General features: G+C 44.8%; 2 protein-coding genes across 3 annotated transcripts in view; both read left to right on the top strand.

Annotated features, from left to right (window-relative positions):
* The first annotated feature begins 494 nt into the window (after positions 1–494).
* On the top strand, positions 495–7130 carry CBR1 (carbonyl reductase 1). Its single transcript, XM_057410083.1, has 3 exons — positions 495–918; positions 5005–5112; positions 5950–7130. The coding sequence occupies exons 1-3, from the start codon at positions 633–635 to the stop codon at positions 6384–6386; spliced, it is 831 nt and encodes a 276-aa protein (XP_057266066.1). The 5' UTR covers positions 495–632; the 3' UTR covers positions 6387–7130.
* Positions 5033–12972, top strand: part of DOP1B (DOP1 leucine zipper like protein B) — a 56443-nt gene continuing 48503 nt past the window's right edge. For both annotated transcript variants that reach the window (XM_057410062.1, XM_057410061.1), the window contains exon 1: positions 5033–5112. The gene's annotated coding sequence lies outside the window, so the exon portion shown is untranslated. The remainder of the gene's footprint in view (positions 5113–12972) is intronic.

Below are 12972 nucleotides of genomic sequence, written 5' to 3'. Positions count from 1 at the left end.
ACCCAGTATTTAAAACTTTTATGGGGGAAGTACGTCTTTAAATGTGCTATTTCGGGGGGGGGGGGGGGGGGGAAGAAAGGGCAAGCAGACTTTGTATCTAGAGTTGTCTGATGTTGAACATAATAAATATATGTAGTCGATCTGTGGTCCTCTTTCTCTGAAACGCCAGAATTGCTTCTCCTGCCTGACACTTGAAGATCAAGCCACTCCCCCCTGTATCTGACCCTGGGTTTTTCAGCTTTGGCTGCATCACTGCTTGAACTAGCCAGCTGAATATGGTCAGAAGGAGGAAATGCTGTTGCTGTAAGGTGTATGTGCAGGAGAGTTTACTCCCATCAAAAGTTAACTTAGCACTGCAGATCAGTCATTGACTTTGCTTTTTATTAACCCAGTTATTGACTGGGCCTTCTTCAAAATGCTAAAGCCAAAAGTGGCTTTCTCATGCTACTTTAGTATGTTAGTGTGCACTCTAATGTAGTTTCACATAAATCAAAGGGTAATTCTGTATAAAATTTTAAAGAAAAAACACTTTCATCCATTTTCAGATAACCATCTTTGTCCATCTGAATGTGAAATTTTCTTCTTTGCTATTTGCAGTTACTGTCACTTTGACATACATTCAGAGAGGAGCTATGTGTAACGTACCAGTGGCTGTGGTGACCGGATCCAACAAAGGAATCGGATTCTCAATTGTTCGGGCTCTATGCCACCAGTTCCCAGGGGACGTGTACCTGACAGCCCGAGACCCCGGCCGTGGCCAGGAAGCAGTGAAAAAGCTCCAGGAGGAAGGACTGCATGCGCTCTTCCATCAGCTGGATATTGATGATCTGCAGAGCATCAGAGCTCTCCGTGACTTCCTAAAGGAGAAATATGGAGGGCTGGACGTGCTGGTTAACAATGCAGGGATCGCTTTCAAAGGTAAGGAAGCAGGCTGTCTGGGATAGTACAATATGCTGCAAAGCTATGTGGAGAAGTATAGTAGATTCATAAGGGATTTTACAAAGCTTATTATTATATGGGACTTCTGTGCCAGTGGCATGCTACTTTTTTGGCTGGGCAAGCTGCCTACCTTCTTAAGCATGCTGAGAGAGCAATGTGAAATGGCTTTTCCTATGGATCTGTTAAACCTAAACTTTGCTGTGCTGAGCGAGAATGTAACCCTTTCATCTAGTAAACAGGAAGGGAGGGAAAGTGAGGAAGACACAGCAGTTGTAAGGTAGAAGAGTGCATTATCCTTGTATATGTTTATGAAAACAAGTTGAGAGTTAACTCCAGATAGAGCAGATCAGAAGCATGGCTACTAGTTCATTTCCCTACTAGTACAAACTTGTTCTTTTCATATTTTCTGGTTTGTTTGGATTTTTTAGGTTTGCTTTCCAAATCTCCAGTTAGGACATGTAACAGGTAAATATGTAAAATAGTGTGAGCAGTGGCATTTCTGTTAGCTCCTTTACTACATTGTGGATTTTTTTGTTCATAACTTCCTTCTAGATGTTTAGCCTAGACTTTCTTCAAGCTGACAACTCACTGAGTCAACAGTAGCTCATACAACTGACTATCACATTTCTTAATCGTAACTGCTGTGTAAGCATCTAGCACAGAGGCTAGAGGGCTTAATACCTGTGTGTTAAAGTTCTTACTTGCTGTGATGGTTATCTCATTTTGGTTTTAATTCTAGCTTCTGAGATTGGCTTTTCTATGCAAGCCTCGCCAAGTTTCTGCTATCATCCCAGAATTTATGCTTTCCTTTCTTTATTGTAGCATTATGTGTTATTGCTGGCTGTCAAAGATTGGATTCCATTACATTTAATTTATCATTCTGGTTCTGTGCTGTGCTACAGATAGTCCAGCAAAAACTGTTCCTTTACAAGATGATTATGTACATGTGGGTTGCCTTCTGGATGAGCTTCTGTGAGAACAGTTACTGTAGTAACGTTTGTTAAATCAGGGGTGTATTTATTAGATGTTACAAGCAATGTATCTTGTTAAACAAATGAGTAAGTTTTGGAATAAAGGGAAGCTTTTTGTCTTCTTCCAAGGTGGATACAGAATAAGTTTGAAGTTGTGTAGGTTTTTAGTTTCTTCTCCCACTGTTGTTAACTCTTGCAGTAGGTCATGATCTGGCATCATGTCACAGATTTAAATGCAAGTGATTTGCAAAACTTGATGCCATCAGTGCCCATTGCTTGAGAGTATGAATGACTGAGTTGTTAAAGCACACTCGTGTGTTTTGCAATAAAACCACAAGTATGTTAAATACTAAATGATCTGTCACTGCTTTTCTGAGTTAACATAGGTCTGGGCTATGAAGACAAGTGAAGACCTGCCTAATCTGTGTAGGTGGCCTTCCTCTTGCCAGAAAGAGAGCAGTGTAACAGAAGAGGAGGAGTGCTGTTACTTTAACTCTTACTTCCCCCTCAAGGTGGAAAATGCATATGGCTTATTGCTAAACCAGATTGTCAGGTGGTGGCACATACTACCACACTTTTGGTGGTGGCAAGCTGTCAATTCTATCTGATGAAATCATGCCTTTACTGTGCAGTTCTATATCTCCTTATGCTTACCTAAGTTAGCTCCCTTTCCTAGCTGCTAATTCGTACTCCTTTTGTTGTATTAGCACAGATCTGTCAGTTCAGGGGGTGGTTTATGACATGACTATCAGTTTTGGGATTGGTTGGGGTTCTTTTTGTTTGTTTGGGTTTTGATTTAGGGTGATTGGTTTTGGTTGGGGGGGAGGGGAGAAGGGTGTTTTGTTTTGTTTTTCCAAAATGCACCAAATCTTACCCCTGCAGTCTTTATAGAAGCTTGTACAGTGTTTGTTGTTGTGTGACACTGCTCCATCTTCAAGCCCCAGCTAAGAACCCAAGATGTGACAACATAAGAATTGGGATATAGAAGCAGTTGTCTGCCTTGTTGCTGGATGTTAGTACTAGGGTGATAGTCTAACTTTTGTACCTTTAGTGGCAGCATCCTAAATTGAGGATTTGCCTTTTTGGTCTTCCCTTGCCTGATATGTTAGGATTGTGGCAAAGTGTTGTGCTATGCGTTTAAGAGGAGAGGGCACCTCTAAGTTTACTTGCATGTGATGGTAGCAGCGCAGACTCTGCTAGATACAGGCAGGTCAGGGAGCAGGTTGGGCAGAACATCCTGTGATAACAGTCTTTCCTTGTCTCTTCCATATGAAAGGCAGAAAGACAAATGTCCTGTGAGTTTGCAAATGACTCTACAGAGTGATGCAATTAGCTTTCCTGGGCCAAAGCTAAAACCTTCAGCTATGGAGAGGTGAAAACAGCATTAGCTCATTCTTACTGTGAGAATGAAGACCCTCTGCCCACTGTCGGAGAGGATCTGGTTCGAGACCATCTTAAAAACCCAAACGTACACAAGTCCATGGGACCTGATGAAATCCATCCGTGCAGGTCCTGAAGGAGCTGGCAAATTAAGTTGCTAAGCCACTGCTCATTACATTTGAAAAATCATGGCAGTCAGGTAAAGTTCCCAACAACTGGAAAAAGGGAAATATAGCCCCCAATTTCAGGAAGGGAAAATGGAAGACCCAGGGATTTGCCTGGCAAAATCTTGGAGCAGTTTCTCCTGGAAGGCATGCTAAGGCACATGAAAAACAACAAGGTGGTTGGTGACAGCCAGCATGGCCTCACTAAGGGGAAATCCTGCCTGACCAATTTGGTGGCCTTCTATGATGGGGCTACGGAACTGATGGACAGGGGTAGAGCAGTTGATGTCATCTACCTGGACTTGTGCAAAGCATTCGACACTGTCCCACGCAACATCTTTGTCTCTAAATTGGAGAGACATCAATTTGATGGGTGGACCACTCGGTGGATAAAGAGCTGGCTGGATGGCCGCACACAAAGAGTTGTGGTCAATGGCTCAGTGTCCAGCTGGAGACCAGTAACGAGTGGTGTCCCTCAGGGATCGGTGTTGGGACTGGTCTTGTTCAACATCTTCGTTGCTGACATGGACAGTGAGATTGAGTGCGCCCTCAGCAAGTTTGCCGATGACACCAAGCTGTGTGGTTCTGTTGATACGCTGGAGGGAAGGAATGCCATCCAGAGGGACCTTGACATGCTTGTGAGGTGGGCTGATGCCATCCTCATGAAGTTCAACCATGCCAAGTGCAAGTTCCTACACCTGGGTGGGAGCAATCCCAGGCACAGCTACAGGTTGGGCAGAGAAGAGATTCAGAGCAGCCCTGCAGAGAAGGACTTGGGGGTGTTGGTCGATGGGAAAATGAACATGAGCTGGCTTCAGTGTGCACTCGCAACCTTGAAAGCCAACCGTGTCTTCTGGCCTGCATCAAAAGGAGCGTGACCAGCAGGTCCAAGGAGGTGATCCTGCCCCTCTGCTCTGCTCTTGTGAGACCTCACTTGGAGTATTGTGTGCAGTTGTGGTGTCCTCAACATAAAAAGGACATGGAACTGTTGGAGCAAGTCCAGAGGAGGGCCACAAGGATGACGATGATCAGGGGGCTGGAGCACCTCCCATATGAAGATAGGCTGAGGAAGTTGGGGCTGTTCAGCCTGGAGAAGAGAAGGCTGCGTGAAGACCTCATAGCAGCCTTCCAGTATCTGAAGGAGGCCCATAGGGATATTGGGGAGGGACTCTTCATTAGGAACTGTAGTGACAGGACAAGGGGCAACGGGTTGAAATCTAAACAGGGGAAGTTTAGATTGGATATAAGGAAGAAATTCTTTCCTGTTAGGGTGGTGAGGCACTGGAATGGGTTGCCCAAGGAAGTTGTGAATGCTCCATCCCTGGCAGTGTTCAGGGCCAGGTTGGACAAAGCCTTGGGTGGCGTGGTTTAGTGTGAGGTGTTCCTGCCCATGGTGGGGGGGGTGGAACTAGATGATCTTAAGGTCCTTTCCAACCCTAACTATTCTATGATTCTATGATTATATTAATATTGCAAAGCGAGGTCTTTTCGTTACTAAGAATGTGAGTGTTAATAATATTGCTCTTTTTTTTTCCCCTCCCTTATGTAAGTGCATGACACAACTCCATTTGCGGTCCAAGCAGAGGTTACACTGAAGACAAACTTCTTTGGAACAAGAAATGTTTGTACAGAATTGTTGCCTCTTGTGAAGCCTTATGGTAAGTGTAACATTAACAAGTAAAGAAATAGTCTTATGTGAATTTTGGTCTTCATTAGGTGGTAAATCCTGTTCAGTCTCAGATACACACTGCCCCATAGCAAGAGGACTGTATCTTGCTGTATTGTATGGGTGTGTTAATAAAGTCGTTAATAGAAAGGATTCATTTTTGTGGCTTTTAAGATGTAAATCCTCTTGTTCATTCACCTGAATGACTGTAAACTAGTAAGAAACAGGGAAGCAGCACAACATAAGTTTGGAGATAAGTGAATTACTGACTCAGCTGACTCATCATTCTGTACTGAAGTGCTGCAAGGTAAATAGCTTGCTGCAGTTTTGCATGCTGACATTTGTAAATCCTCATGTATTCTGTAAAGAAGCTGATGGGGTCTCTGCATTAAGAACTAGATTGCTGTTGTTGAATTCTATATTCTGGGGGTTTTGAGGTATATTCTCACAGCACTTTATTTGAGCTCTTGCAGAAGCGAGAACATTTTCCCACAGCACTTTGAGAGTGAAGTCTGGCTGCCATTAATGAGAAAACCACTTCCTACCTTGAATGTCCTACAGATTGTACCAGGCAATTTCCTGGAAGCATACCTGAAGTCTGATAGAAAGTTATTGCAGGTTCATACCTTAACTTACCCTCTGTAATGAAATTCACTAGAAACACTTGTCAACACAGTGATCTGGCAGAAGCTCTGCAAAATAGCCCACACAAAATATTTTACAGGTGTTCACCTAAATAGTGAATATATAGCTGTAGAGCAAGCCCACTTCAGTGCCTTGGCTTGTTTAATGTGTGTAAAAGTAACTGGTGTTTACTGTCTTTTGGCAGGTAGAGTGGTGAATGTCTCTAGTATGTTAAGTAAATCAGCGCTGGGAAAGTGCAGCGGAGAACTACAGCAGAAGTTTCGCAGCAACACTATCACTGAGGATGAGTTAGTGGAACTCATGGCTAAATTTGTGGAAGATACAAAAAAAGGTGTGCATGAGAAGGAGGGTTGGCCAAGTACTGCTTATGGGGTCTCCAAAATTGGTGTCACAGTCTTGTCCAGGATTCAAGCCCGGATGTTAAATGAGAAAAGAAAAGATGACCACATCCTTCTCAATGCCTGCTGTCCTGGATGGGTGAGAACAGACATGGCAGGTCCTAAAGCCCCTAAATCACCAGATGAAGGGGCTGAGACCCCAGTTTACTTGGCCCTTTTGCCTTCAAATGTTGATGGTCCTCATGGCCAGTTTGTTAGTGAAAAAACTACTCAAACCTGGTAAGTTTGTGTACGTGGACCCATGAAGTGGTAATATGACTGTGGATTAGCTTGTTCCTTGATAGGGCATTTAGCCAGAGTAGACTCGACTCATCCTGTCCACTGCAGCAGTAGGGTCCTTTACCACCACACTGAGGGTTCACAGTTACAGTACTCTTCTGGTGTTGAATCTGCACTAGAGCACACTTCGCAATAGCCTTCATTAGCCTGCTTACAGCATTGCTGTAACCCAGAATCTGGTTTGTGGGTGTTCCAGCCCAGATGATACAGGCTAATTTCATGTTGCCCTAATGCAGAGGTACCTGACCTTGTTTACCTGAATTTACTCTTAATTATATCATTGCCAACCCTTCTCCCACTCCCCCTAGACAGATTTCTGACATGAAGTTAGGATGAGGGAGTGGATGCCTTATGCTTTTTCAGCGCAATAGAGCTCTTTCTGGGGACTATAGTTGCTTCTGGAGATTATACGGAGTTTCTTAGTCCTACAGAGCAGCCAGTCTGGGGGAAGACTAAGAAGACCAAAAGGGACTCAGTGTTGTATAGATATTTCTTGACATCGAAATTGAATTGGGTAAAAATAAAAATAGCTGTGATATGCCATTAATAGGAAAACTTAATCAGTTGCCTCTTAATATGTCTGTTAATCATTTGGCTCTATTAATATGTATGATGACAAATGATTACTTACTGATTTGTATTCCTCCAACTGGCTTATTCCATTATTAAAAATTTATGTTTGAAAGTATGCTTTCATTTTCTGCAGCTGAGTTTGTAGGTGGAATGTGTGATTATATAAAAAGACAGCAAACTACAGATATGATACAGGAAACTGTTTCTCAGAACTTCCAGTTCATTTATTGCGCAGCTGGAAGTTTCCTTATTAAAATCTTTTTAATAGATCCCTGTCCCTTCTTCCCTGCAGGGCAGATGCCCACACTGCTCTGCTTTGGGCAGCAGGCGGCCACTGCCCTCTTCTCCTTGCTGTGAGAAGCTAAAGGAGCTGGAAACAATTGCCTATAAAGCTGTTATTAGTAATGACAGATTGCTAGTGTACACGTTAGTTCTTAATCAGGAGCTGGCAAGACAGTGCCAAACATGGCTTAGCTGAATGGGGTTTATATTAGCTTCCCCAGTACAGTTTGTGTTTTGGGAAGCCTTGGAGTGAAAGACTTTGGACATAAATAATTTGTGGTTATCACTTATAAGCACAGAACAAAGGCGTGACTATTAGTTGGTCCTTTAAGGATATGGTACCTATTGTTTTTATGAAGACTGAAGTATTGCCAGATGAGACACGCCCCAGAGCTTGTTGGAGAAGGGCGAGTGCTGCCCCAAATGTTCTCCTGATAGTCTATTCTCCATGAGGAAAAAAATCTCAGAGGCCTTTAGTTTAAGGGCAACAGACTTGTTCAAAATCACTGTACAGTTCTTAATGCATTTTATGTGCTACCCGCAGGCTGCCTGCAGTATGATGGCTCCAAGAGCCATGCAGTTAATACAGCCATGTGTATGCTTTTCTAGTTGTGTTAATGGTATTTCAACAAAATAGAATAGGGCTGTTCTGGTATTGTAGTAATTTGTGCACAACTATGAGAGATGTAATCCGACGGTGAATCATCCCTTGTTCTTCATACTTGAAATGTTGCTTGAGCCATTAAATTTCAAAAGTTGCATGGCCTTCTGATTGTCACGTACAAACATTTCAAACAAACTGTGCCCCAGCTTTTGTGTGGTTTGTGTGAAGACCACACTGTAAGAGTCCTGTGTATGTTTATTGTTGCTGGGTAGCATCCATTGTTAAATTCAGGTAAGTTTCTAAGTACCCCCTGTGGTCTATAAGGCTCCTTCTTAGGCCTAGCTCTGGATCTTTTGGGGAGGGGGTGTTCTTGGTTAGTTGGTTGGTTGGTTGGTTTTGGTTTGGTTTTGGTTCTGCTTTTTATATTCAAGCCAAACAAACCATAAGTTTGAAAGTTTTTTCAAAAGTTGTATTTCAAATTCTCATATTAAGCCCTTTCACAGCGCTTGTTCTTTGTTCAACTTTCTTACCCTGTTTCAGGGGAAGAAAGTGAAGTGGAAGGTGATGGCTAAGTTGTCATCTGCAGGAATTTATTTCTCATGGTGAAACTGATTATAGTACAGACATTTTCTCCTGATACGAACAAAAAGAAGAGCAGAGGACACATCCTTTCAAACCTTTGCAGCTGTGGAAGGAGAATCAGCTGTGTGGATGGGTACAACCTCAGCTCTAGGAGGTGGGAACAAGAAGCAGAAAATACTGGCTGTTGACAGGACCAGTCAGAGCTGGGAAGGAGCTTATGCAGGAGGAGCACGTACCCCCGTGAGGTGACACTGGTATGAAGGAGGCTGTGTCCTGGGAAGAGAGCTGAGACTCTGCACAGAGAGAGTGCAAGAGTCCCTGAGCACAGGAAGACTGGCACAGGAGGGCTATTTGCTGAGAGCAGCATTGGAGGACAGGCTGTGCTGCGTGTGTGGCAGGCTGGATCTTTGGACAGAGCTTATGTTGTTCAACCAAAACGGTGGGGGGTTTGCTTTGGGTGTGGTTTTTTGTTTCTTTTTTCTTTTTAAGCTACCTCCCTGCTTCTCTCCCATGTCCATTTTCTCGGAAGTATTTTTCTGCTTTCAGATGCTGGCACACTTGCTGAGTGGTTAATTGTTCAAAGTTTAAGGGTTAGGAAAGGGATAAAGTAATAATGATCTGTTGCACTGTATAAAACTTTTACGCATGGTTTACTGGTTTTCTTTTCACAGCATGTCACTACCATTTGTGCTTTGGAATTTATTAGCCAAAGAAAATGCTTGGCTGTGCAGTAGCTGTGGTGACATGGGACTATAAAGGAATTGGATTCACAATTGTGAGAGCTTAGTGGAGGCAGTTTCCTGGGAATGACATAGCAGCAGTGGCTAAGCTTTGGGAGTAGAAGCTGTACCTGCTGCCGCCGCATCAGCTGGTATAAACTGTGTGCAAGCCCTTCAGGACTTTCTGAAGGAGAAGCTCCCAGTGTACTGGTTAACAGCACAGCCAGCATTTTCACAAGCTGTAGCAGGCCAGCTGTTCAGCAGAGCTTTCTTTGGAAAGCCAATGATCTGAAGGTGTAGGGGTAGTCAGTAAGGAGATAGGTCTGCCCTAAAACTTTCTGAATCTAAAGGGGATTACTACCAGGTCATTTCTATCTGGGACCCCAGCAATGCTGATAACTGTAGTGCGGGACAGACTCTTGGATTCATGATGGTTCCAATGCTGTGTAGTACAGTGCTTTTGTTTTCAAAACTGTAGACATTCCTCGAGAGTTTAATGCCAGTTTATCTAAAATGCTGAGGAGAATATACCTAGCTCAGCGGGTTGTTTCATTGAATTTTTCCATTTAAGTGTCTTGCCATATAAATAATGCAGATGATATGAACTCTTGAAAATTCATTTATGTTCACTGATAATTTTAATTAAACCCATCTCTTATAGTAGCATAACCCAACATGTAGGTAGTGTCCTGACTTTGTGGTATTCCTCTAAGCCTAAAAATGTGTCAAGAGAATTTAGATTATATATGCCATTCAGTATAACTTAAAACGCATAAATGCAGAATATAATTCAAACTCTAGCCTCATGTTAGGAATGTTTTTAGCTTTTTAATCTCAAATAGCAAACAACAACAACAAAAGAATCGTGATATTTTACAATGGAAATTCTTCAGTTTTCTTTTTTGTTCTGCAAAAACTTCATTTTGGAGCTGACAATAAAGGAGTCTTCAGGTACATGCCCACATAGTCAGATACCCTGATCTGATGGGCATTGTCTGTTTTGTTTGGCATTGCATTTTAGAAAGCTAAGCTACGTTGATGCCCATGGCACTGAATGTACCTACTGCTGTGTATACCTAGAGAGAAATGTTATATTCAAGTGTTTGTTGCAGTAGGAGGAACCCACCTGAATTTGCAACCTGGTTGACTGTGTGCTCTAATACCATCCCATTTCTTAAGATTTGTCTTTTAAAATGATGACACATCTGTAATACAGCTGTAAATCACTGCAGGACATTCTGATGTTCTGTGACACACATTTCCCACACCTGCTAGGCATTTCTCTGAGGTTACCCAGCCTTTTGGGCACCCTCACTGATCTCATCAGCACTGCAAATGCCAGCTTCCCAAACTGAAGACATACACAGGAGCCCTGGGGGCCACAGGAAAGCCTGCAAACAGCTCCTTACATTTTACTGTGGCTTGTATTTGTTAGAAGAAATAACATACCAAATAATGTTACTAAAATCTGGCTAGGAAAGGGAAAGGCGGGTGATCTCAAAAAACATAAGATAGTAACATAAAACTTACTGGAGATCATTGTTGAAACAGTATCCATTTTCAAATGCATCCATCAGAATGCCAGCCATGAGTATTCCAGCAATATCCATCCAGAAGAAACTTACAACAGTTTCTATGCTCTCATCTTTAATAACTGAACAGGTGGGGTTTCCTTGATTTTTTGGTTGGTTGCTTTGTTTGGTTTTTTGGTTTTTTTTTTTTTTTTTTGGGGGGGGGGGGGGTGTTGCATTTTGAACTACCAGGATTATGTTAAAGGGGAAGGGAAGGAAAAAGAAGGAAAAAGAAAGTAATAAAGAAAAAAAAAATAAAGAAAAAAGAAACTGAGGTTAAATAACACATTTTCACATAATATAAATCTTTGCCTGACAGGATCAAGTGTTTTACTTTCCATGGGTATTTTGCTAGTTTAGGGTTGGTTTGGTTTTTTTAATTTGCCGTAGGACTACTAAGACCGAGCACATGAGCTTTCTTTCCAGCCTGTTGTACAGGGCAGAGGGCTGCTTATGCTGAACTCGAGCCTACCACAAACGTGACAGCGGGATCCCGGTGCCAGCCGCCTCTGCACGGTTTGCCGAAAGCGCTTCGTGCTTACACCAGCCGGAAGAGAAGTGAAGCTGTTAAACGCGCCTGTACTGGCTTCACAGCCCGGGAGGCGCTGAGCTCGCCCTCCCCGCAGACGCGGGTAGCAGCGCTCGCTGTCCTCGCCGGAGCGCGGCGGTCACACGGACACGCGTGGCTTCGGCTCCGTGCTTCCGCCATGTCTTTTCCAGCCCGGGCGCTGCTGATGCACCAAGAGAAGGGAGCGGCCCGGGAGTCACCGGCCGGCAGGCCTCCGCCCCGACCCTTCCCCGCAGCCCGCCCGGCAGCGGGGCTCCGGAGCGCTGGAGGTGGAGTAGGGACGGACGGGAATGCTGAGGTACTCAGTCCAGACCGCCAGGGGGCGCTTGGCGCCGCGGTCTGACCACCAGGGCGTACCATTTCCCGCCGGGCGGGTGTTCACGGATAACCCTCTCCGGGCTGTAGCGCCCACCGACACTGGCAGCCTCCCTTCGCGGCTTGGCAGCCGGTGAAGACGAGAGCGGCCGCCGAGGGGCGGGGACGCCCTTATTCCTCCTGCCCAGTGTACGGGCTTCCCCTTCCCCGCGCTGCATCCAGTGGTATCGCCCCAGCTGCCGACTGCGCAGCGGCCCTGGCCGTGCGGAAGGGGGGGCATCTTTTGCTCTCCCCTGTTGTCATAGAGACTGCGGAGTGTCGCTCCCCATTTCTTCCCCCATCCCGTCCCCCCACCGAGCTGGGACACGTCGCAGCCGCCGCTGGCGGCGCGGAAGGTCTGTGGGGCCCTTCGCAGGTACGGGGATGGGGAGGGAAGAGGGGCAGGGAGCGAGGGGGAAGGAGAGCGCAGTCGGCGGGCGTGTGTCTGGTATGAGGTTAGGGGGCAACCCGTGTGCCATATGCGGGATCCGTGATGCCCATGCCTGCCCCTGACGGGGGCCCCGGCTCCGCGGCGACCGGGCCTGGCGTGGCGCTGCGTGTCCGCCCCGTGGGCTCCCAAGCCGCAGCTGGGCGCTGGAGCGGCCAGCAGCCGACGGCGGGGGTGTCCGGGGCGGGGGGAACCCGCAGAGGTTCCGCAGCCCAGGGAGGCAGAACCTCGTCCCTTGGTATCAGAGGCAAAGCGTCCGTCCCGTTCACCTGTCTGCAGACAATGCGGAAGGCTGTGAACGTGTCCATTCAGTGAGGAAGTTTGCAATCCGGGATTTGGAAGACGTATCTGAAGGTGACTGGCATTTTTTTTGCTTATAATTTTAATCTTCCTGCATTTGTATATAAGCACAAACACGATCTATTTGCCATATTTTAATTATTGGCTTTTTTTCAAACCTTGCTAGCAGTAATCAATGCACACTAAATCATTACGTCCATCACTGCTTTTCTGGGTGGGAATACACTATTCACCTGCCTTTTCGCAGCACAGTCCAGAGAAGGTGTCTTGATAACACTTTTTTTTTCCCTCCAAATGAAGTTTTGTTTGTGTTTTGTTGTTTGTTTGGATTTTTTTGTTTGTTTTTCTTGAGTTGTACATCCTATTTTACACTCATAACCTAACTAAATCTTACTTAAAGAGACCAGGTTTTAGTGCTATGAGAATGCTTTAGGACATGATTTTCACAGAATATTTAGAACCTCTTTAAGTGCTGCTGATAATGTCATTGATTCCTGTCCTCTAAGGGATTCATGCTCCCGGTTTGCAT

This window comes from Pezoporus wallicus, unplaced genomic scaffold (genome assembly GCF_028554395.1).
Source record: "Pezoporus wallicus isolate ANWC-B61680 ecotype Strahan unplaced genomic scaffold, APGP_CSIRO_Pwel_v1 contig_7011, whole genome shotgun sequence".
NCBI classification, from domain to species: Eukaryota; Metazoa; Chordata; class Aves; order Psittaciformes; family Psittacidae; genus Pezoporus; species Pezoporus wallicus.
Note: the sequence above shows the minus strand (reverse complement) of the source record. Positions and strands in the feature narration are given on the sequence as shown.